The 25152-nt window shown below is 45.9% G+C and overlaps 1 protein-coding gene across 12 annotated transcripts in view; it reads right to left on the bottom strand.

Moving 5' to 3' along the window:
- SYNGAP1 (synaptic Ras GTPase activating protein 1) overlaps positions 1-25152 on the bottom strand; it is a 562775-nt gene that overhangs the window by 533773 nt on the left and 3850 nt on the right. Inside the window, exon 1 of one of the 12 annotated variants that reach the window (XM_077484713.1) lies at positions 17549-18063. The exons of the other annotated variants lie outside the window; for them this stretch is intronic. Coding sequence (XP_077340839.1) covers positions 17549-17570 — 22 coding nt within the window. The 5' untranslated portion in view covers positions 17571-18063. Of the gene's footprint in view, positions 1-17548; positions 18064-25152 lie in introns of those variants that run through there. 12 annotated transcript variants of the gene reach the window in all.

Below are 25152 nucleotides of genomic sequence, written 5' to 3'. Positions count from 1 at the left end.
TGCATCAAAAAAGCACCAAAAGCACACCAAATCCACGCATGCAAAAAAACATCTGGAGCACATCCTTACATATTTGCAAAAGAAAAAATTTTAAGTAAAACGTTTTTTATACCTTTATTTTTTTGCTTCCTAAATCCCAGCGCATGTGCAGACACATCACAGGTCTCCCATGCATGCGCAAGATCTGGTAAAGTGCCTCCTGGGATGTGTAATGTAGACATTTCAGAAGCACTTTGCAAGACGTCGCGTGATAGACGTGGCACAGATCAGCAATGTACCTGCAAATGTGTTCAGGATTGGGCGCATTCACAGGCACGCTACGGGCTCTCTTTTTTTTTTTTTTTATTCTGAGACAAGGAATAAAAAAAAAAACACATTAAGGATTTTTTTGTGGGGGTTAGAAACAGTTAAGTTCCTCTTAACCACTTGCTGACTGCCACACGCCGATATACGTCGGCAGAATGGCAGCGGTGGGCAAATGAGTGTAACTGTACCTCCCCTTTAAGAGCCGGGGATAGCAGGCGCGCGCATAGGCAGAGGTACAGTGTGACTGTGCCTGTGGTACCGACGGACTCGATGTCCACCGCTCTCCCAGCTATGTAAACAAGGCATTTCCCGTTCTGCCTTGTGAAATGACAGAGATCACTGCTCCCTGTCATCGGGAGCAGTGATCACTGTCATGTGACTTGAAGCCCATCCCGCCAGAGTTAGAATCACTCCCTAGGACACACTTAACACCTTGATCGCCCCCTAGTGGTTAACCCCTTCACTGCCAGTGTAATTTACATAGTAATCAGTGCATTTTTATAGCACTGATCGCTGTATAAATGACAATGGTCCCAAAATAATGTCAAAAGTGTCCGATGTGTCCGCCATAATGTCGCAGGTCCCGATGAGAATTGCAGATCTCCGCCATTACTAGTAAAAAATAAAAAAAAAATGCCATAAAACTATCCTCTATTTTGTAAACGCTATAACATTTGCGTAAACCAATTAATAAACGCTTATTGCAATTTTTTTTACCAGAAATATGTAGAAAAATACATAGCGGCCTAAACTGAAGAAATTTATATATATATATATGTATATATATATATATATGTATATATATATATATATATATATATATATATATATATATATATATATATAAATTTGGGGGATATTTATTATAGCAAAAAGTAAAAAATAATGTGTTTTTTTCAAAATTTTCTTTTTGTTTATAGCGCAAAAAAAATAAAAAAACGCAGAGGCGATCAAATACTACCAAAAGAAAGCTTTATTTGTGGGGGAAAAAAGGACGTTAATTTTGTTTGGGTACAACGTCACACGACCGCGCAATTGTCATTTAAAGCGACACAGTGCCGTATCGCAAAAAGTGGTCTGGTCAGGAAGGGGGTAAAATCTCCTGGGGCTGAAGCGGTTGTAAACTTTAGTCTTGTGCCTATAGGTCAGTGATGGCGAACCTTGGCACCCCTGATGTTTTGGAACTACATTTCCCATGATGCTCAAGGACTCTGCAGTGTGATTGAGCATCATGGGAAATGTAGTTCCAAAACATCTGGAGTGCCAAGGTTCGCCATCACTGCTATAGGTTATCCTATAATAAGGCTTACCTATAGGTACTGTAACTATCTCCTAAACTTGCACTGTTTAGGAGATATTTACTGCGCTGATGATGTCATCGATGCATGCGCTCTGAAGGAAGCCACTCCTTTGGAGTCCTGTGCCGTAAACAGAGGCTCTACCGCACATGCGTGGGAGTTGCGTCATCGTGGCTCCAGCTAGTCACACAGCCAGAGTCCGCGGACCCGAAAGTAAGACGGGTGAAGATGGAAGCGGCCTCCAGCGGTGACATCGCATCGCTGGAATGCTTCATTTTCAGGTAAGATTCACATAATGTGCTAGTATGCGATGTATACTAGCACATTATGACTTTACCTTGCAGGTCAGAAAAAAAAAAGGCACTTACAGCGGTTTACAACCACCTTAAACCATTCACTTATTGAATAAAGATTCTATATAATTATAAACCTTCTAAGTATTAAAAGTGGGAAAAGAACATTTAGGGCTGGTTCACACCATAAAAACACATTCCAGATCCGTTCTGGATGCGTTTCTGCCTGTGCGTTCTTGATGCTTTTTTTTTTTTTTTTTTTTTTTTACTGTAATGGGGCCCGGAGCATTTTTGATGCGTTTTTCACAGTCCAGTGCAGGTAAAATGCAGCATGTTCTACTTTTTTTTCTGAAACTGGAACGCCCTGGAACTGATCTCACTGGTGTGAACTATGCCGTTGGAACCTTATAACCTACTTACCATGTGTTTTGGATGCAGAAAAAAACGCACTGGACTCACATGCGGTGCGAGCTGGCCATAAAAGAGAAGTAAGGTCAATGCTTTTTTGGTCATACTTCTCTTCTGGGCCACAGAAGGGGGGGGGGGGGGGTAATTTCTGCACTCCTGTGACGTAGAATCAGTCAACCTCGGGCTAAAGTCCTTAGTTGGCTGGAGCCACAGAGCTGCATCAGCCTCTGTAAGGATCCTGACATTATTGTCAGGATCCACCCTCCTGCCTGATTGACAGCTAACTCTGGCTCTCAGTGCTCAGCTGACAGCTAAAGCCAGCTGTGCCCGCCCCCTCTCCTGCCTGGTGCTCCAGAGAGCGCTGGAGGAGCACAGCAGAGAGCAGAGACAATCACTGCTGTTTGTTCACACTGGACCAAGAACTGAGCGATCAACAGTCATATGATCACTCAGTTCTCAGGCTTAGAGTCGGCAAGGGACAGCTGCAGCACCACAGTGATGCTGCAGCATAGAGGTGAGTATGTATGTTTTTGTTTTTTTTAAACCCCAAACTTTACTTTAACCACTTCTATATACTGCGACAGGACGGCCTGGCTGCGCAAAATCACGTACCTGTACGTTATTTTGTGCATGCAATCTAGGGGGTGCTCGCAGGCCGCCGGAGTGCTGCGATTGGACCCAGCGGGAGCAATTTGCGGCCACTGGGACCCGCCGATTGTTCGGAGGAAAGGCAGATGTAAACAAGGCAGGCCGCTGTTCTGTCAGGGAGTAAAAAGAGAGATCTTGTGTTTTAGCCAAGCTGAATCACGGATCTCTCTTTTCCTCCAGTGCATCCGCCCCCCACACAGTCAGCAAGCACACCCTAGGAGCACCCTTAACCCCTTGAGCGCCCCTGATGTTAACCCCTTCCCTGCCTGTGTCATTTAGACCCCTTTCATACTGGGGCGTTTTTCAGGCACTTTAGCTTTAAAAAAAGCGCCTGTAAAGCACTTGAAAGAAGCTGCAACTGCAATCCCAATGTGAAAGCCCAAGTGCTTTCACACTGAGATCCCTTTCACACTGGGGCGTTTTTCAGGTGCTTTAGCTTTAAAAAAAAGCACCTGTAAAGCACCTGAAAGAAGCCGCAACTGCAATCCCAAGAGGCGCTGGCAAGGTGTCAAAAAAAGTCCTGCAAGCAGCTTCTTTGCAGTGCTTTTGGAGCGGTGAATACACCGCGCCTAAAGCGCTCCTTCCCATTGAAATCAATGGGAAGCCCCTGTAAAACGCCTGAAAAGCGCCTGAAAAGCGCTATTGGCAGCAGCGTTTTGTGTGCGCTTTTAACCCTTTATTTGGCCACTAGCAGGGGTTAAATGCGCCCCAATAACACTCGAAAAACGCTGCTAAAGCGCTGCTAGTTTAAGCGGCGCTTTACGAGTGTTTTTCGGGCGCTGACATGTGAAAAGGCTCTTAAAGCACTCGGGCTTTCACATTGGGACTGCAGATGAGGCTTCTTTCAAGCGCTTTACAGGCGCTTTTTTTTAATGCTAAAGCTCCTAAAAAACGCCTGAAAAACGCCCCAGTGTGAAAGGGGTCTTATACAGTGACAGTGCTTTTTTTTTTTTTTTTTAGCATTGATCACTATATTGGTGTCACTGGTCACTGGTCCCCAAACAGTGTCACTCAGTGTCAGATTTTCGCAGAATGTCGCAGTCCTGCTAAAAATCACTGATCGCCACCATTACTAGTAAAAACAATAAAAAAAATGTAAAAAGTCCATGAATCTATCCTATAGTTTGTAGACACTATAACTTTTGTGCAAACCAATCAATATACACTTATTTTTTTTACCAAAAATATGTAGTAGAATACATATTGGCCTAAACTGATGAAGAAATATGATTTTTTACATTTTATTATTGGATATGTTTTATAGTAGAAGTAAAAAAAATGTTATTTATTTTTCAAAATTGTCGCTCTTTTTTTTTGTTTATAGCAAAAGAAATAGAAACCGCAGAGATGATCAAATATCACCAAAAGAAAGCTCTATTTATTTATTTTTTGTGACAGGTTCTCTTTAAGGCTACTTTCACACTGGGGATGCGGCTGCACTAAAGCGCCGCTCATTTTAGCAGTGCTTTAGAGCTGTTTAAGCGGCACTTCTCAGCCGCTAGCGGGACGCTTTTGACCCTCGCCAGCGGCCCGAAGAAGGGGTTAAAACCACCTGTGTCGCGGCGCTTCCGAAGTGCTTTTCAGGCACCCATCCATTTCAATGGGCAGGGCGCTCCCAAACTGCCCCATAGATGCTGCTTGCGGGACTTTTTGTAACATCCTGCAAAGCGCACCGGCGCAGTGTGAACGCACTCGGGCTCTCACATTCGGGCGGCATAGGAAGCAGTTTTCAGGTGCTTTACAGGCGATATTTCTAGTGCTAAAACACCTAAAAACTGCCTCAGAGTGAAAGGAGCCCAATGGTCTAAAAGACCCTGCATGCCTCCTATGTGTTCCACTGAATGCAATGCCCAACGCACTGCATTACATTCCTTCCCGGTGTCTTGTCAAATAGGGTCCTCCATCAGATGCTGTCCCCTGCGTACTGCGCATGCGCAGTACACAGGAACACAGATTCTGAAAATTGCCGAGGATGAACGGCGCCTGCGCCGTGAGTCCAGGTTCTATCCCCACTATCCAAGTGGACATAGAGTTAGAATAAAAAAGAGCCGAGCGCAGCGAAGTCGAGCCCGAAGCTCGCCCGCGAGGGGCCCTCTAAAATTCACAACCCTATTTCCGCTTGGATGGTGGGGCTACCACCTCCACTCACGGCGCAGGCGCCGTTCAGCTTCGGAGATTTTCCGAAGCTTCGTCTGCTCCGTACTGCGCATGCGCAGTACGGAGCGGACACATATTGATGGCCGGACTCTATTAGGCAGAACACCGGCATTTATAGCTGGGGAAACAGTCAATGGGGAGCCGGAAGTGATGTCACACTGGTCAGCAACAAGAAGGGGAAGGAAGCAGATGTGTGTCCGCTCTCCTCCCTCCCCTCTACCCAGGGGCACCCGATAGGCTGGTGCCGGCCTGCAAATGGGCAAGCGGAACCTGGGATACATAGCGGGGAGGGGCACACGTGGGGTGTACTGAGGCCCAGGCGCCAGGATGAAATTTCTTGTCACCATGGCAACCTGGCACCCAGGGTTTGTTGAGCGCTAGCATAGATAGTCCAAAATCTAGGTTATGCTATGGACAGTTCAAAAAAAATGGGGACTTTTAAGATGCAAATGAACATATATCTCATTGTCTAGAAATGATGCTTCCACTCGACATGTTTCGCTAGGTTATCCTATGGGCACTTTTTTACATATATTTTTTAAGATCACGATTTGTCACTTATTCACTGGAGTCTATTATGAAGCATATATAGACGTCCTCCCCTTTGCACGCTCGCCACCTCCCCCCCCTCCCCACCCCCCCAAAGCACTCGGGTGATCACAGATCGGGGTAAGGGGTCAATCCCAACCTTACGTGATGTAAACAGAAGATCGGTAATCATTTTTTTTTCTTCTCACGCTGACAGCACAAGGAGAAAAAAAAGCCGATCGCTGGCTTCTGTTGAAAGAACAGCGGTCCCAAAGAGGAAGAGCCGCCTCCTCTGTGCCAACCAATACCACCTGCCAGTGCCACGGATCAGTGCCCACCAGTACATCAGTACCAGCAATCAGTGCCACATATCAATGCCCATGAATGCCACCTATCAATGCCCACCAGTGGCGCCAATCAGTGCCTCATCAGTGCCACCTAGCAGTGCTGCCTATCAGTGTCACCTACCAGTACCGATCAGTGCCTATCACTGTCACCCATCAGTGGCTATCAGTGCAACCGATTGGTGCCCTTCAGTGGAACCTATCAATGCCTTTCAGTGCCGCCTGTCAGTGCCACCTCTCAGTGCCCACCAGTGCCACCTATTAGTGGCCATTAGTGCTGCCTTATCAGTGCCCATCAGTGTCGCCTTATCAGTGCCCAACAGTGCACCCTATCGGTGCCCATCAGTGTCGACTTATCAGTGCCCATCAGTGCAGCCTATCGGTGCCCATCAGTGTCACCTTATGAGTGCCCAACAGTGCACCCTATCGGTGCCCATCAGTGTCGACTTATCAGTGCCCATCAGTGCAGCCTATCGGTGCCCATCAGTGTCGCCTTATCAGTGCCCAACAGTGCACCCTATCGGTGCCCATCAGTGTCGACTTATCAGTGCCCATCAGTGCAGCCTATCGGTGCCCATCAGTGTCGCCTTATCAGTGCCCAACAGTGCACCCTATCGGTGCCCATCAGTGGCGACTTATCAGTGCCCATCAGTGCAGCCTATCGGTGCCCATCAGTGTCGCCTTATCAGTACTCATCAGTGCAGCCTATCGGTGCCCATCAATGTCGACTTATCAGTGCAGCCTATCGGTGCCCATCAGAGTCGCCTTATCAGTACCCATCAGAGCAGCCTATCGGTGCCCATCAGAGCAGCCTCATCAGCGTAAATCAATGAAGGAGAGAAATTACCTGTTTGCAAAATTTATTAACAAAATATAAAACGGTTTTGTATTTTTTTTTTTTAATCTGGCTTTATTAATTTTTCTAACGAAAAATAAAAAACACAGAGGTGATCAAATACCTCCAAAAGAAAGCTCTATTTGTGGGGGAAAAAAATGATAAAAATTAATTTGGGTACAGCGTAGCATGACCGCGCAATTGTCATTCAAACAGCGCTGAAAGCTGAAAATTGGTCTGGGCAGGAAGGGGGTTTAAGTGCCCAGTAGGCAAGTGGTTAAATAGCTGCAGCTGTTTTCAGTTATATAATTAGTCATTTTACATCTAATTTGTAGGCTGTCAGTTACACTCCTATCAGCACTTTAGTAACATATTTGAATATCCTATGGGCACAGGTCACGCTATTGCAGTGCAGTGCAAAAAGAGCATGCTACATTTTTCTGCACTGCAAATGCACAGAAACATGCGCAAATGCATATAAATGCACCACAAACACAGAGCACATAATGACCCGAAGAAGAACAAAGATGGACGTGACCTCTTAGACCCCGTACACACGGTCGGAAATTCCGACGGAAAAGATCCGATCGGATTATATTGTCGGAAAATCCGACCGTGCGTGGGCTCTATCGGACTTTTTCCGAGCAGTACCTCAAATTTTCCGACAACAAAATCCGATCGGACTTTGTTCCGATCCTTTGTAGAGAATTCCGATCGGACAAAGTGCCACGCATGCACAGATCAAAGTACGAGAGCAAAGCTATTGGCTACTAGCCTCTACGTAGTCCCGTCGTAACGAATGAACGTCACCACGTTCCGAACGATCGGATTTTCCGACAACTTTGTGTATGCAACACCAGTTTCGGACAAAATCCGTCGAAAAAAAATCCGACGGATTTTGTTGTTGGAATGTGTCGGACCATGTGTACGGGGGCTAAGGAAAGCTTAGGAAAAATGCATGCAAATGCATGTAAAAATGCGCATCAAATGCATGTCACTGCATATGCAAAACAAATAAAAACGCAGTAAACGCGCAGTTTCTGATGTGAATGGACACCTAAATGCAATTGCAAAACAAAAAAAATAAATAAATGAAGATTCAATTAGCAAACCATGGAAGGAAAAGGAAGATTCGAACCGTAGGAAGAAAAGGAAGACTCAACCAGCAAACAAAGTTTGCACGTTTGCGAGATGCATAAATATATCTATCCTGTATATCGCTGCCTGACCTCAATCTGTTTAAAGATCCACACACACAGCATACGGCGTGCTCCGCTCTTCCTGAACACTTCTGAGAAACAATACAATGTAATATCGCTTTAACAATCGTAGGCAGAAATACGCCCTCATTTTTCATCGCAATTATACATTTTCTGAGCGATGAGAGCGTATGCAAATTAGGATTTCAGTCCAAAAATCCACATTTGCGGGGTGTAAATGTATGATAATGATGGCAAACGTTACAGAGACTTGGATTTCATACTGAGGATCGGGAAATGCAGATTTTTCCCAAACAGTGTCATTTTTTATTTTTTTTGCCCGTCTAGGACTATAAAGGCACACCACATAAGGCCTTAGGCACGTCGGGCATTTAGCCCCGGCACATGGGTCTCCGGCATTTCGCTGCAGCGGGAGGATGCAGGCACATTGACCAATCCTGCTGCTGGCAGCCTATCAAACCTCTATGAGAATCTGACAGCTGCTGCCACTGGACAGGACTGGGCGGTGCGCTCAGCAGGACTTGCGCCCAATGCCTGGACAGCGGGTTGCTTGTGTTCTGGGCACTTGTCGCAGGGGGGGGGGTGGGGGGGGGCGAACTGCCCTGAATGTACATACCCCCACAACCTGGCCAACCGCAGCAGCTGTCAGACCGTGTTTTAGAGCAAATATGGCTGCCCCCACTTCTAGGAATTAGGAAAAAACAAGGATTTTAACATGTTAGCATAATAATGGAATACAACAGTCCCATATAACCTGCCTCATATCCTGCTTGGAGGACATCCAGCATCATCTAGCGCCATTGGTGTGCGCAGCAGGGGCAGCCTAGGGTGCATAGCATAGATCTATCCACTACCGGCGTGGACACCCCCTATTCATGCATCCGCCCCCTTTCAGGACGCCGGGTGCATGAATTACAGCAGCGGGGGTGTTTTATTGAAGCACCCGAGGCTCTAATAGGCTTCAAAATAGGGTGGACTCAGAGTGCAGAGCACTGCGCCATGAGCCCGCCCGGGTTTGTTAGAATAGCAAATTAATATTCGCTTTTCTAACACTGAATCACGTGTCCGCCATGGATCTGATACCCGCTTCCTGATTGGCTGAAAGGTCAGGCAATCCTATTGGATGCCCATAAGGAGGGGAGGAGACGCACGGCGGAAGCCGCTGTGATCTTAGAAGAGAAGAGGACACAGGAGACGCTGCCAGATGCCTGCCGCAGCCTGATCCCCTGCCCGATGTGCCCGCCGATCTCTACCGCTGTGTGCCCGCCGATGGGGTAAGTGCAGGGGGGGGGTTGTTTACCGCCCTCCCCAAACATCAAAACACCAGCCGCCACTGGTGCACAGCCTATTGCATTAAAGGGGAGATCCAACCAAAAAGGGGAAGCTCCTCTTATTTGCTACCCCGCCCCCCTCCACTGCCACATTTTGGGGGGGGGGGATACCTATCAAAACCAGGTATCCGCTCCCACTTCTGGGTAAGATTGCCGCAATGTCCGTTCCCTCCTCCTTCCCCCTCGCTGCCTTCTGGGAGACACAGCAGTCCCAGAAGACAGCGGAGCCATTCAAAAAAGTGCATTGTGACTCGCACATGTGCAGTAGGAAACAGGCTGTGAAGCCGCAAGGCTTCACTTCCTGTCTCCTTAGTAAGGATGCCGGCACCTGCATCGGAGCAGATGGATGGATCGGCTAGGGGTGGCGACATTGCGGGCTCCCTGGACAGGCGAGTATATTTATATTATAAATCAGCAGCTACAGTATTTGTAGCTGCTGACTTTTAATTTTTTTGTGTACAGGCTGGGACTCTTTAAGATGTGCACCCCAGAGCACAAACACGCATGCGTGGATATCAGCAGATATCAGTAGTTTTTATTTGTGTTATTTTATTTATTTTTTGACAATTTTATAATTTTTTTATACTTTTAATAGGCGCCCCATTGGGGGGGCTTTAATCTAAAAACACCCCTGATGTGTCACTTTTAAAACAGAGAAGGGGGACTGAGGACAGAGCTTCCCCATTCCTTTTCTCTGCAGCCTCAGCTGCACTGGACAGTGAACGAATGGGAAGTGCTGTCTGCTGAGCGGCTTCCTGTTCATTTACAAACCGAATCATAGTAAACATAGTTTACTATGCTTCCGATAAGAATGAACATATGAGTATTCAATACAGATCACTCACTGTGTTCATGAAGAAAAATGGGCCGTCAGGGTGGATAAAAATCAATGTTTTTTTTTAAAACATAAATTAAAAATCAGTTTTTTTTTTAATTATTTAAATCAGATTTTTTTTTTCAAATTTATTTTAATAAAAGATCATTTTCTATTTAAGATACATTAATAGTTTAGTTTATTTAGCATGAAATTGAGCTTAGTTATGTAGCATGAAGTTGTATATTCTGCAATATTTAAATTTTTGGTAAACTCATTCAATGAATCCAAGCTCTGCAAGCTGAGATAACATGCACTGCATTGATGCATTCACACAATATCACAGTAACCATGAGATAATACAAAGTTCAGGAATATTCCTTTATCCCATTGCTTGGCAAATCTATGTACACTACAAACTGTATGATTGAATCAATTCGTATATCGCTGTTTTACTAACCTGACAGTTTATTATTCTAAATAGGAAACCTTCATTTTGTTTACAAATATTAAAGATTTTAACTACCAGCAAGAATAAGTCCTTACATTTAAAGAGCACCTGTCATATCAGATCCATCATGGCAGTGCCTGTTAGCGGGCATCCACTCACCCGCTGCCGCCACGTCCCTCACCTTGTTGTGTCCCTGCCGCATCACCAGCCGTCCCATTAAAGTGAATGGGACTTCGGTGAATCAACAGCGGGTCACAGGAGGAGCCAACAGCAGGTCAGAGGAGGAGCCAACAGCAGGTCAGAGGAGGAGCCAACAGCAGGTCAGAGGAGGAGCCAACAGCAGGTCAGAGAAGGAGCCCCTGTGGGACAGAGATGACAGGTGCTCTTTAAAAATTATGATTTAAATCAAGACTTTTTACTAGTGATTTAAATTGACTTGATTTAAATCCAATCCACCCTGTGGGCTCTTTTCTCACCAGCCTTCCTGTCTCAGACCCACCCCTTTCATTTATTGGCTTTCCATTCTTTCACTCATGGAGGCTCAGCATCATTACCTAGGGTGGTCTGCATGCAAATACAGCCTGTCTATGAACACTCCTCCAGACTGATATCTACCCAGCAAGGCATTTAAATATTTGCATAACTCCTCCCACTGCTTGCACAGTAGGCGAGGTTGAAAAAAGACACAAGTCCATCAAGTCCACCCATGTGTGTGTGATTATATGCCAGTATTACATTGTATATCCCTGTATGTTGTGGTCATTCAGGTGCTTATCTAAGTTTTTTTAAACTATCGATGCCCCCCTCTGAGACCACCGCCTGTGGAAGGGAATTCCACATCCTTACTGCTCTTATGCCTTGTACACACGGTCGGAGAATCCGTCGGAATGCGTCTTATCGGACCGTGTTGTCAGATAATCTGACTGTGTGTGGTATGCTTCGGACTGATTCCGTCCGAATCTCCGTCGGACCAAATTTTCCAACATGTTGGAAATATTTCCCGACCAACTGGGCCGGTCGGACCTAATCCGATCATGTGTAGCGAATTTTGATCGGACCAAGTGCCACGCATGCTCAGATCAAATTCCTACATCAAAGCTATTGGCTACTAGCCTGAATGTAGTCCCATCGTAACGAAATTACGTCACCGCGTTCTTGGCAACCGCTAAATCAGACAACTTGGCCCGACCGTGTGTATGCAACAGTTTTGGACACAATCCGTCGGACTAAATCCGACAGACAAAATCCGACGGATTTGGTTGGCAAAATCTCTGACCGTGTGTACAGGGGCTTACTGTAAAGAACCTTCTATGTAGTTTAAGGTTAAAGTGGTTGTAAACCCTTACAAACCACTTTGACCTACAGGTAAGCCTAGATTAAGGCTTACCTGTAGGTCCAAGAAATATCTCCTAAACCTATATGGTTTAGGAGATATTTGCCCGAAGACAGGCACCGCTGTCTACGGCACATGCGCCATAGACAGCGGCGCGCAGGCGCACTGAGCGTGGCATTTCCAACAATGGAGCTGCCGCGCGTGTCGGCTCCCGTGCGCATGCGCGGGAGTGACGTCATCGCGGCTCCGCCAAATGACAGTGGCGGAGCTGCGAGACCCCACCGAAAAGATGGATGCGCCGGACTACAGGGGACAGCGGTGACTTCGCTGGCTCCTGTGTCAGGTAAGTGACACATAATGGATTACTATGCGATGTATAGTAGTCCATTAAGCTTTGCCTTTGCAGGGAATGAAAGAGGAAGCAAGCCCATCAGGGTTTACTTCCTCTTTAAACCTCTTTTCTTCTCATTTTAATGAGTGGCCATGAGTCTTGTTAAACTCCCTTTTGCGAAAAAGTTTTATCCCTATTGTGGGGTCACCAGTACGGTATTTGTAAATTGAGATCATATCCCCTCTCAAGCGTCTCTTCTCTAGAGAGAATAAGTTCAGTGCTCACAACCTTTCCTCATAACTAATATCCTCCAGACCCTTTATTGGCTTTGTTGCCCTTCTTTGTACTCGCTCCATTTCCAGTACATCCTTCCTGAGGACTGGTGCCCAGAACTGGACAGCATACTCCAGGTGCGGCCGGACCAGAGTCTTGTAGAGTGTGGGAATTATTGTTTTCTCTCTGGAGTTGATCCCCTTTTTTAATGCCAATATTCTGTTTGCTTTGTTAGCAGCAGCTTGGCATTGCATGCCATTGCTGAGCCTATCATCTACTGGGACCCCCAGGTCCTTTTCCATCCTAGATTCCCCCCAGAGGTTCTCCCCCCAGTGTATAGATTGCATTCATATTTTTGCCACTCAAATGCATTATATTACATTTTTCTACATTGAATCTCATTTGCCATGTAGTTGCCCACCCCATTCATTTGTTCAGATCTTTTTACAAGGTTTCCACATCCCGCGGAGAAGTTATTGCCCTGCTTAGCTTAGTATCGTCCGCAAATGCAGAGATTGCACTGCTTACCCCATCCCCATCCTCCAGGTCATCTATCAACAAATTAAATAGGATTGGTCCCAGCACAGAATCCTTGCATTGATGGGAGTACTGAGGCAGGGTGCTGTGATGTTTTCAAGAAGTTATGTACGTAGGTTTAAAAGAATAAACAGAATAAAAAATAAAAAAAAAGCTATGTACAACACCCTGCCAGCTCCTCCCACCAGCCATGATCTGCCTGCAGCGCATAGAGAAACACAGAGATCCAGTGATGACATCACTGCGTATAAAATAAGGTATGTAATGAATAATAAAAAAAAATCATTAACGTGTTAATAAGGGGAAGAGAGGAACCAGGGAAGGCAAAATATAAAAACATTAAACTTCACTTTTAGGCCTCATGTACACGGACGTTTAGGAGCAGTTGGGCGTTTTTTTCAGCTGCCCCTGAACTCTCCTCTGTGTTATCTTATCAGGACATGTACACGGGGTTGTTTATAGTCGTTTCTAGGCAGTGGAGTTTAGAAGCATTTTTTAGCATGCAAAAAAATGCATTCAGGACGGATGTTCAGAGGCATTTGAAACGCAAAACAGCTTGTAAACGCGTGTAAATGCGGCAACCCGCGTTTCGTTTACAGGCTTTTTCATTTTGGGCTATTTGAAAAAAAAAATTTAAAAATCGGTCAGGAGAGGTTGTAAAAACGTCCCATGTACATGAAGACTCAGGCCGCGTACACACGGGTGGACTGTCCGCCCAACTAGGTTCGTCAAACAGTTTGACAAACAGTCCGTTCAAAATTAGAATGTACGGACTTGACCACACACGACGAACGAACAGTCCGCTGAAAACTTGCGCGATGACGTGAACGGCACGTACGACGGGACGAGAAATTCGGCGTCCAATACACTGCAATGCAACCTTCGCCGTGTAAATTCTTTCTGAGCATGCGCGAGACTTAGTTTGTCGAACAAGCCTACACACGAGCGGACTGTCCGCTCAAACCAAGTTTCAGCGGACAGTCTTACGGAAATTCCGAAAAACTTTGTTCGTCAGACTGTCCGCTGAAACTGTCCGCTGAAGCCCACACACGAGCGGACTGTCCGCTGAAACACTGTTCAGCGGACAAAGTTGGGCGAACAGTCCGCCCGTGTGTACGCGGCCTAAGGCCGCGTACACACGAGAGGATTGTCCGTCCAACTAAGTCCGTCAGACAATCCGACAGACAGTCCGTCCTACTTTTGAATGAACGGACTTGACCACACATGATGAACAGACAGTCCGCTGAAAGCTTGCGCGATGACGTGTACAGCACGTACGACGGGACTAGAAATACGACGTCCAATACACTGCAATGCAACCTTCGGCCGTGTAAATCCTTTCTGAGCATGCGCCATACTTAGTCCGTCCAACTTGCATACTCACGAGCGGACTGTCCGCTGAAACCAAAGTTGGACGGACTGTATTATGGAAATTCCGAAAGACTTAGTCCGCCAGACTGTCCGCTGAAAAAGTCCGCTGAAGCCCACACACGAGCGGACTGTCCGCTGAAACACGTTTCAGCGGACTAAGTTGGACGGACAATCCTCTCGTGTGTACGCGGCCTTAAGCTACACAATGACCCTTAACTTATCGCCCAAACGTATCCTAACCCTTTGAGCATAACTTTTAAATGCCAAGACCAGCCTATTCCGCAATACCTTGGAAAAACATCCAACACCCAAACCAAAAGCATATGAATAAGAATTATTTGTAAACAGTAATTATTTGGAACAGTCAAGAATCACGGACAGATCAGTTTTATTTCCTAAAGACAGAGTGAACCAGAGAAAATGCCATTTCTTCAACAATGATATCAAAGGTTCAAAAAGTTTAGACAACCACCTATTTTTAGGAGCTCCGGCTACCTGGATCATAGGGATCCACCCAAATCGTGAAGATTTTTTTCAGAACCCTTAAAAATAGCTTTCAAGTCTCAGGGAACCCCATGCCAATAATTACTATAACTATAACTTATGGAACATTAGTGGGGTGGTAAGTGGGAAGATTGTTCCTTACCTTAATGGTCATTGAGAAGAATGCCCCTTATATTAGTGGTCAGTAGGAAGAATGTCCAAACATTGGTGACCATGGAGAAGAATGCCCCTTACATTGGTGATCATTGATAATAATTTCCTTTATATTGGTGATCATGGAGAAGAATGCCCTTACTCTGTTAGTCAGTGATAAGAATGCACCTTATATTGGTGGTCAATGGGAAGAATGCCCTTACTTTGGTGGTCATTCAGAAGAATGCACATTATATTTGTGGTCAATGGAAAGAATGTCCCATACATTGGTGGTCAGTGGTAAAAATATCACATAGATCTGTGGTCAATGAGACAAATGCCCTTTACATTGGTGATCATGGATAAGAATGTCCCTTACATTGGTGGTCAGTAGGAAGAATGTCCCATAAATTGGTGGTCAATGAGAAGGATGCCCCTTACATTGGTGATCATTGATAAGAATGCTCCTTACATTGGTGACCAGTGAGAAGAATGTCCCATACATTGGTGATCACGGAGAAGAATGTCCCTTACATTAGTGGTCAGTAGGAAGAATGTCCCATAAATTGGTGGTCAATGAGAAGGATGCCCCTTACATTGGTGATCATTGATAAGAATGCTCCTTACATTGGTGACCAGTGAGAAGAATGCCACTTACATTGGTGACCAGTGAGAAGCATGTCCCATACATTGATGATCATGGAGAAGAATGCCCTTTACATTGGTGATCATTGAAAAGAATGCTCCTTACATTGGGGATCATAGAGAAGAATGCCCTTTACATTGTTGGTCAGTGTGAAGAAAAGCCCATAAATTGGTAGCCAATGAGAAGAATGCCCCTTACATTGGTAAACATTGATAAGAATGTCCCATACATTGGTGGTCAGTGTGAGAAATGTCCCATACATTAAAGGTCAGTGGGAAGAATGTCCCATACATTGGTGTATGGTGGTCAGTGGGAAGAATATCCCATACATTGGTGGCCAGTGGGAAGAATGTCCCTTTCATTGATGGTCAATGGGAAGAATGTCCCATACAATGGTGGTCAGTGGGAAGCGTGTCCCATACAATGGTGGTCAGTGGGAAGAATATCCCATACATTGGTGGTCAGTGGGAAGAATATCCCATACATTGGTGGCCAGTGGGAAGAATGTCCCTTTCATTGATGGTCAATGGGAAGAATGTCCCATACAATGGTGGTCAGTGGGAAGCGTGTCCCATACAATGGTGGTCAGTGGGAAGCGTATCCCATATATTGGTGGTCAGTGGGAAGCGTGTCCCATAAATTGGTGGTCAATGGGAGAAATGTCCCAAACATTGGTGGTCAATAGGAAAAATGTCCCATACATTGGTGGCCAATGGGAGAAATGTCCGATACATTGGTGGTCAATAGGAAAAATGTCCCATACATTGGTGGCCATTGGGAGAAATTTCCAAACATTAAAGGTCAGTGGGAGAAATGTCCCATAGATTAAAGGCCAGTGAGAGAAATGTCCCATACATTAAAGGTCAGCGAGAGACATTTCCCATACATTGGTGGTCAGTAGGAGACATTTCCCATACATTGGTGGTCAGTGGGAGACATGTCCCATACATTGGTGGTCAGTGGGAGACATGTCCCATACATTGGTGATCAGTGGGAGACATGTCCCATACATTGGTGATCAGTGGGAGACATGTCCCATACATTGGTGATCAGTGGGAGACATGTCCCATACATTGGTGGTCAGTGGGAGACATGTCCCATACATTGGTGATCAGTGGGAGACATGTCCCATACATTGGTGGTCAGTGGGAGACACGTCCCATACATTGGTGATCAGTGGTACGAAAGCTCCCTTTACAGATAGCTAAACAAATCACTGTTGTCAACGGTTACATATCTAAGCATCATAAATGACTCATTGTTCAGGGAACCCCTAGCAACCTCTGGAGGAACCCTAGCATTCCATGGAACCATGATTGAGATGCTACACTTGGAGCAACCTGCAGCAGCTGAGGAACTCCAAGTCTCAGCAACCCCCCTCCCAGCAGCAGGGCACGCCAGGAGCGACACCTGTTTTATAAAAATACATTCGTTGAAAATTGTCCTTTAATCATCTCTAAAGACATCTAATTAACTATCATCATTAATACTTCAAGATCACAGAATGGTACAGAACAAAGTAACGCTACAACACAGCACACAAAGTTAGACACAGACTGCACAGCCGGCCACAAACACAGGGACAACAACCATCTACTAGGCACCGAGCAAGAGAGACACACAAAGTTTTAGAGAGGCAACGAGACAAATTAGAGTAACGGAGGTTGGGGAAAGACCACAAAATGGGACGGAAGGCAACTCCGGAGCCACGGTGGAGTTTCGGAAAGGGTTTGGGGAAGCTTGGATCAATGGGGGGGGGTAACATAGACAAGCGGGGAAAAGATTTACCTCTGAAGGGAGCATAGAACATCGTTCCACGACTAAGACGGAAATCTGAGCATGGAAAGTCTCCCGGAGAAGAGACACCGGGAGGAGGTAAAGGATCTAATCACATTGGGAGAGGAGGGTTCACTGCAGGGGAGAGAGAGAGAGAGAGAAGAGAGAGATGGAGACAGAGAGATGGATGGATTGCAAGCGACAGGGAGATGGAGAGGGTGGTAATAAGGTTAACAGGCAAAAGATATATTAAATAAATGCATATATAAATCCATGTACTGTAAAGGTGCAATGGAGCGCAAGCGCGAGAGAGGAGAGAGAAAGCCAGAGATGAGAGTAAGTAGCGAGGTGCGGGAATGGGCTCGGGGTAGATCTATTTACAATTACAAGCAGAGATAGAGTGCAAATGAAAATAAAAGGGGTGTCCAATTAAAAGAAAAAAAGAAAAATAAACCTAAAAGGAACCTAAATGGGGGGGAAAAGAAGAAAAAGACGAGAGATAAGGGGGAAGAGGGGAGGAGAAGAGGAGAAATTGTCTAAAAAAAAAAAAAAACAAAAAAAAAAAAACCCAGGCCGTCAGGTTTTGCAGCTGGAAATGTAAAGAGAAGAAGGGGGAGGAGGAGGGAAACGGGAGATGGAGAGAGAGAGAGAGAGACGGAGGAGGAGGAGGAGGAGGAGGAGGAGGGGAAGGATGCTCAGAATGAGATGCTGCATCAGATAGAGGAGGAGGAGAGACGATGGAGGTAGAACGGGTCCAGAGGAAGGAAAGAGGAGGGAGCATGAAGGAACAGAAGTCTGAATGGAAACGAGCCACCGCCGTCTGCGGCCATTCGCTTTTTTCGCTCGGCTGAGTCAAAGAGCTGGCAATCCACCACCCCCCCACTCCCACTGAGATCTAAGTACCATCCACCTGTCCTAATAAAAGCTTGACCCCAGACTCTGCATCTGTCACTCCCTTGGCCAACGCCACTGCCAACTACTCGCCATGCTTATGCAACTTCCCATAGACCCATACTGCAATGATCTCCCTTACACGGCACAGTCTGCCGCTTGCCACTTTCCTCCAATTCCTGGAACTACAAGGTCGATAAGTAATCAGTCAGCAAACGTGGCACGGTGGCAGCGGGAAAATGCACAGCCCGCCCGTACTTGCATATAAAAAAAAAAGTCTCATCTGCATACGGATAGAATTAGTGCCAACGACCAACCGATTTAATACTTCACAGCAAAATTCCAAGTCTTCGGCCCGATTTACATCCATGCGTTGCAGGAATGCACGCGTTAGCGCAGTACGCTGCAATGGATGTTACATGTGCTGCTGCATTGTGGTGGTGCCTATTTTTAATAGCTCTCCAGCGCACATGTTTTGTTGTGCATGTCAACGCACCATAACGCGTTGCGTCCAAAAAACTATTATTGTTATTATACAGGATTTATATAGCGCAAACAGTTTGCATAGCGCTTTAAAAAAAAAATGGGGCGTACAATTTTGTGGGATGTTTTGGTCGAAAACGCCCATTGATTTCAAGGGGCTGCCCTAATGCAGTTCACGCTGACGCATGCTATAATTGTGCATTACCACACCAATGTAAATGGGCCCCTTGAAGGACTTAAACCCATCGATTTAACGGTTTCAAAAAAGTTACATTCCCAGCTTGCCAGGAATGCGAAGGCTCGGTTCACACTGGTGTGACGTGCGCTCAGAGTACACGTCTCATGAGAAGTCGCCCCCCATTTAGTGCAATGAAAGCATTCTAATTGGAGCACTTGAGTCGTTCCGATTTAGAAAAAGGTTTCTGCACTACTTTTGTTCCGACTTTAGCTCGGATTGCATTGACTTCTGTTAAAGTAATCGTATGCAAGTAGTGCCAAAGTCACGCTGAGGATGTCGGCGCGGAATTTGTGGCAGTGTGAATCGGGGGTTACTGTCACATTTGCTGGAGCTCTCAACCAAACTGTCGAACCATCAGACGTCTGGTGTCATAACTGATCGCATGTGCACCATGGAAACTGAAGATCAAACAGAGGCTAAGATGGCAGCTTCCTTGGCCGAAAAGGATAGGAGGGTTTAGTTTACATCAAGCCTTTTGGGATTATGGTTGGAATTGCCCGGAGTGTTCCCTTGTGCCCGTTTACATCTAGTCTTTTGGGATTACGTCTGGAATCGCCCAGAGTGTGCCCTTGTGCCCCATTTACATCTAGCCTTTTGGGATTATGGCTGGAATCGCCCGGAGTGTGCCCTTGTGCCCCATTCACATCTAGCCTTTTGGGATTATGGCTGGAATCGCCCGGAGTGTGCCCTTGTGCCCCATTTACATCTAGCCTTTTGGGAATATGGTTGGAATTGCCCGGAGTGTGCCCTTGTGCCCCATTTACATCTAGCCTTTTGGGAATATGATTGGAATCGCCCGGAGTGTGCCCTTGTGCCCCATTTACATCTAGCCTTTTGGGAATATGGTTGGAATTGCCCGGAGTGTGCCCTTGTGCCCCATTTACATCTAGCCTTTTGGGAATATGATTGGAATCGCCCGGAGTGTGCCCTTGTGCACCATTTACATCTAGCCTTTTGGGAATATGGTTGGAATTGCCCGAAGTGTTCCCTTGTGCCCGTTTACATCTAGCCTTTTGGGATTATGGTTGGAATTGCCCGGAGTGTGCCCTTGTGCCCATTTACATCTAGTCTTTTGGGATTATGGTTGGAATCGCCCAGAGTGTGCCCTTGTGCCCCATTTACATCTAGCATTTTGAGATTATGGTTGGAATCGCCCAGAGTGTGCCCTTGTGCCCCATTCACATCTAGCCTTTTGGGATTATGGCTGGAATCGCCCGGAGTGTGCCCTTGTGCCCCATTTACATCTAGCCTTTTGGGAATATGGTTGGAATTGCCCGGAGTGTGCCCTTGTGCCCCATTTACATCTAGCCTTTTGGGAATATGATTGGAATCGCCCGGAGTGTGCCCTTGTGCACCATTTACATCTAGCCTTTTGGGAATATGGTTGGAATTGCCCGAAGTGTTCCCTTGTGCCCGTTTACATCTAGCCTTTTGGGATTATGGTTGGAATTGCCCGGAGTGTGCCCTTGTGCCCATTTACATCTAGTCTTTTGGGATTATGGTTGGAATCGCCCAGAGTGTGCCCTTGTGCCCCATTTACATCTAGCATTTTGAGATTATGGTTGGAATCGCCCAGAGTGTGCCCTTGTGCCCCATTCACATCTAGCCTTTTGGGATTATGGCTGGAATCGCCCGGAGTGTGCCCTTGTGCCCCATTTACATCTAGCCTTTTGGGAATATGGTTGGAATTGCCCGGAGTGTGCCCTTGTGCCCCATTTACATCTAGCCTTTTGGGAATATGATTGGAATCGCCCGGAGTGTGCCCTTGTGCACCATTTACATCTAGCCTTTTGGGAATATGATTGGAATCGCCCGGAGTGTGCCCTTGTGCACCATTTACATCTAGCCTTTTGGGAATATGGTTGGAATTGCCCGAAGTGTTCCCTTGTGCCCGTTTACATCTAGCCTTTTGGGAATATGGTTGGAATTGCCCGGAGTGTGCCCTTGTGCCCCATTTACATCTAGCCTTTTGGGAAAATGGTTGGAATCGCCCGGAGTGTGCCCTTGTGCCCCATTTACATCTAGCCTTTTGGGATTATGGCTGGAATCGCCCGGAGTGTGCCCTTGTGCACCATTTACATCTAGCCTTTTGGGAATATGGTTGGAATTGCCCAAAGTGTTCCCTTGTGCCCGTTTACATCTAGCCTTTTGGGATTATGGTTGGAATTGCCCGGAGTGTGCCCTTGTGCACCATTTACATCTAGCCTTTTGGGAATATGGTTGGAAGTGCCCTTGTGCCCATATAAATCTAGCCTTTTGGGATTATGGTTGGAATTACCCGGAGTGTGCCCTTGTGCACCATTTACATCTAGCCTTTTGGGATTATGGTTGGAATCGCCCGGAGTGTGCCCTTGTGCCCCATTTACATCTAGCCTTTTGGGATTATGGTTGGAATCACCCGGAGTGTGCCCTTGTGCCCCGTTCACATCTAGCCTTTTGGGATTATGGCTGGAATCGCCAAGACTGTGCCCTTGTGCCCCGTTGACATCTAGCCTTTTGGGATTATGGCTGGAATCGCCAAGAGTGTGCCCTTGATTCCAAATTGCATGGCAATGCTGGCAAAGCACAGCACACTCATTTTGGGTGCCATTCATTTTCAATGGCACTAAACGCGTAGTTCTGCCGTGTGATAAATCATGGTGCAATCGTGGCAAACCGCATTGCGCAAAGAGTGACGCTCCCAAAAAGGAGCAGGAGTTACTTTTAGGTGACAAGCTTCACACAATGCAATTTGTCGCATGACAATCGCAGCAAAACCACATCGCGTTTAGGTGTCATTGAAAATACATTGCAACCAAAACAAGCGTGCTACGCGTTTTAGAATTGTATGCAGAATCCCAGCGATTCCACCTGCAATGAAAAATCGTTAGATGTGAACGGGGCAGAAAAGCCTGGAAACATACACGAGGGTTACAATGCTGTGAGTGCAAAGGTGCAGAATGCCAGGAACAAAAATGGCGCTTCACCAATTTCGTTCTGTGTAAAAATTAGACCCGCGTGCCACTTTAACTGCAGACGTGTGAAATGCAATATATAGATATAAAGTTTTATCTATTGTAGATATAGACATATCGCGGGGTATGGCCCCCCAAAATGTGGCAATTTTATATAAACTAGGATACACAATTGTGTATAAAAAGTTATAAATGTTTAAGTCTGCAATTCATTTACATAGAAAGACCATGTGCAGATTGATAAATGGAATGCAATATACTGTATACAAGGCTGTATACACAGCCTGCAATTACTATACTTAATACATATTTCATTTTGGACAGCACAGTGGTTTAAACGGGGCCATTGATAAGGGGGTAACACCTGCCCTCCTGTACGAGGCTTCAGACCCCATAATCTCAACAAGGGGGCCTAGAGCAGCAAGAGTGGGCACAATTACTGAAACCAAACCCCCTGTGCTTACAATGCTTACATTTGTGAATGAACAGGGAGTCTCTGTACAAAGGAGCTTCCTGTTCATTAACTCTTCAACTAAGGCTGCTGAGAAAGAGATTGAGGACACAGATTCCTCAATCCTTTCTCTTGGGTTTCCATTTAGACCCCTGATATTTAGCCAACCCACACAGGGCAGTTTAAAATATGCAAAAAAAATGTTTAAAATGAAAAAATATATACATTCTCACAGGTATTCTGGTTGCATGAATGAGTGGCCAGTTCATGCGGGTGGAGCCGCCTGTTAGACTTGGTTCACGTGTTCCTGTGAGCTAGGCTGTATGGAGCCCCATGATTTCTAACAGCAGCCCTGGGCTTAATGGCTAACACTCATGCAGCACTGGGGTCCTAGGTTTGAATACCGGTCAGGGAGTTTTAATTTTCTTGTGTGGGTTTCCTTCCATTACTCCAGGTTCCTCCCACACTGCAGAGACATGTTAGTAGGTGAACTGGCTCCTGTCTAAATTGCCCCCAGGATATGTGTATAAATTGGCAATGGGTATGGTTATCATATTCTGCATGCCAGCCACAAGTACAGCCATTGAGAAGCGTTAAGGCAGACTTTCACACCCTTTTTCTTTCTATAACATTACCACCCCACTTACTCTTTTATTCAGAAACACACACAAATATTACATATATATATATATATATATATATATATATATATATATTTTATATTATAATTATTATTATTTTTTTAGGCCAGCCCCCAATTCCTAGATTTCTAACTTTGGCAAGAATGAGGTCGCCCGCAGCGAACATCCCAGGAGGCCTCAGTGTCATCTACCACACATCATTCATGTCATCAGGGGGCCGACTGCAAGAACCCAGAGGAGGTCATTGGCTCCAGATGGTGTAAACCAGCAGTCTTCATGGCACAGAATTCCTTCCATTGACACCAATGATGGGGCAGAATCCATTTCACTGACACCAATGATTGGGCAGAATTCCTTTGATTAAACCAACAAAGGGGCAGAATTCCTTCTATTGACACCAACAATGGGGCAGAATTCCTTCCATTGACACCAACAATGGGGAAGAATTCCTTCCATTGACACCAACAATGGGGAAGAATTCCTTCCATTGACACCAACAATTGGGGAAGAATTCCTTCCATTGACACCAACAATGGGGCAGAATTCCTTCCATTGACACTAATGATGGTGCAGAATTCCTTCCATTGACACCAATGCCAACGATGGCGCAGAATTCCTTCCATTGACACCAATGCCAACAATGGCACAGAATTCCTTCCATTGACACCAATGCCAACGATGGTGCAGAATTCCTTCCATTGACACCAATGCCAATGATGGCACAGAATTCCTTCCATTGACACCAATGCCAATGATGGCGCAGAATTCCTTCCATTGACACCAATGCCAACAATGGCGCAGAATTCCTTCCATTGACACCAATGCCAATGATGGTGCAGAATTCCTTCCATTGACACCAATGCCAACGATGGCGCAGAATTCCTTCCATTGACACCAATGCCAATGATGGCGCAGAATTCCTTCCATTGACACCAATGCCAACGATGGCACAGAATTCCTTCCATTGACACCAATGCCAATGATGGCGCAGAATTCCTTCCATTGACACCAATGCCAATGATGGCACAGAATTCCTTCCATTGACACCAATGCCAACGATGGCGCAGAATTCCTTCCATTGACACCAATGCCAAGGATGGCGCAGAATTCCTTCCATTGACACCAATGCCAATGATGGCACAGAATTCCTTCCATTGACACCAATGCCAACGATGGCGCAGAATTCCTTCCATTGACACCAATGCCAAGGATGGCACAGAATTCCTTCCATTGACACCAATGCCAAGGATGGCGCAGAATTCCTTCCATTGACACCAATGCCAACGATGGCGCAGAATTCCTTCCATTGACACCAATGCCAACGATGGCGCAGAATTCCTTCCATTGACACCAATGCCAATGATGGTGCAGAGATCCTTCCATTGACACCAACAATGGGGCAGAATTCCTTCCACGGACACCAATGATGGCGCAGAATTCCTTCCATTGACACCGACAATGGAGCACTATTCCTCCAACTGACACCAAAGATAGGGCATTGTTTACTCCCACTGGATACCAGGACATTATCTACTCCCACTGAGCACAGTCTGGCCCCCCTAAAGTCTGAAGGACAGCAAATTGGCCCTTTATTTAAAAAAGTTTGGAGATCCCTGGTGTAAACAAAAAGATGGTGAAGCAAGACCTGGCAGGCAGGGGTGGAGTCGCTGGGTGGGATTAGGTTTTTAGGACAACCCAGTGGACAAGGTAAGAGGGGACTAAAATAAAATTAGAAAAAATTTGCCAAGAAAATTCTTTGGAAGAGGTTGTCAAGCATATCAGACATGGTGCCCATAGAACCACCGAGAGTCGGATACATTTCACATATATCAGCCTACAATGTAGGGGAGGATTGCTAAAGCCAGAGCAGCTCTGCATACTAACCAATCAGCTTCTAACTTTGGGCCCTTTCACACTGACGCGTTTTTTAACTTGCAAAGAAAAACACACAAAAAAAA

The sequence above is a fragment of the Lithobates pipiens genome, unplaced genomic scaffold, assembly GCF_037356315.1.
Source record: "Lithobates pipiens isolate NorthernLeopardFrog02 unplaced genomic scaffold, aLitPip1_a1.2 Scaffold_1, whole genome shotgun sequence".
In the NCBI taxonomy this organism is placed as follows: Eukaryota; Metazoa; Chordata; class Amphibia; order Anura; family Ranidae; genus Lithobates; species Lithobates pipiens.
The sequence above is the reverse complement of the archived record's forward strand: the minus strand, read 5'-3'. Positions and strand labels throughout refer to the sequence as shown.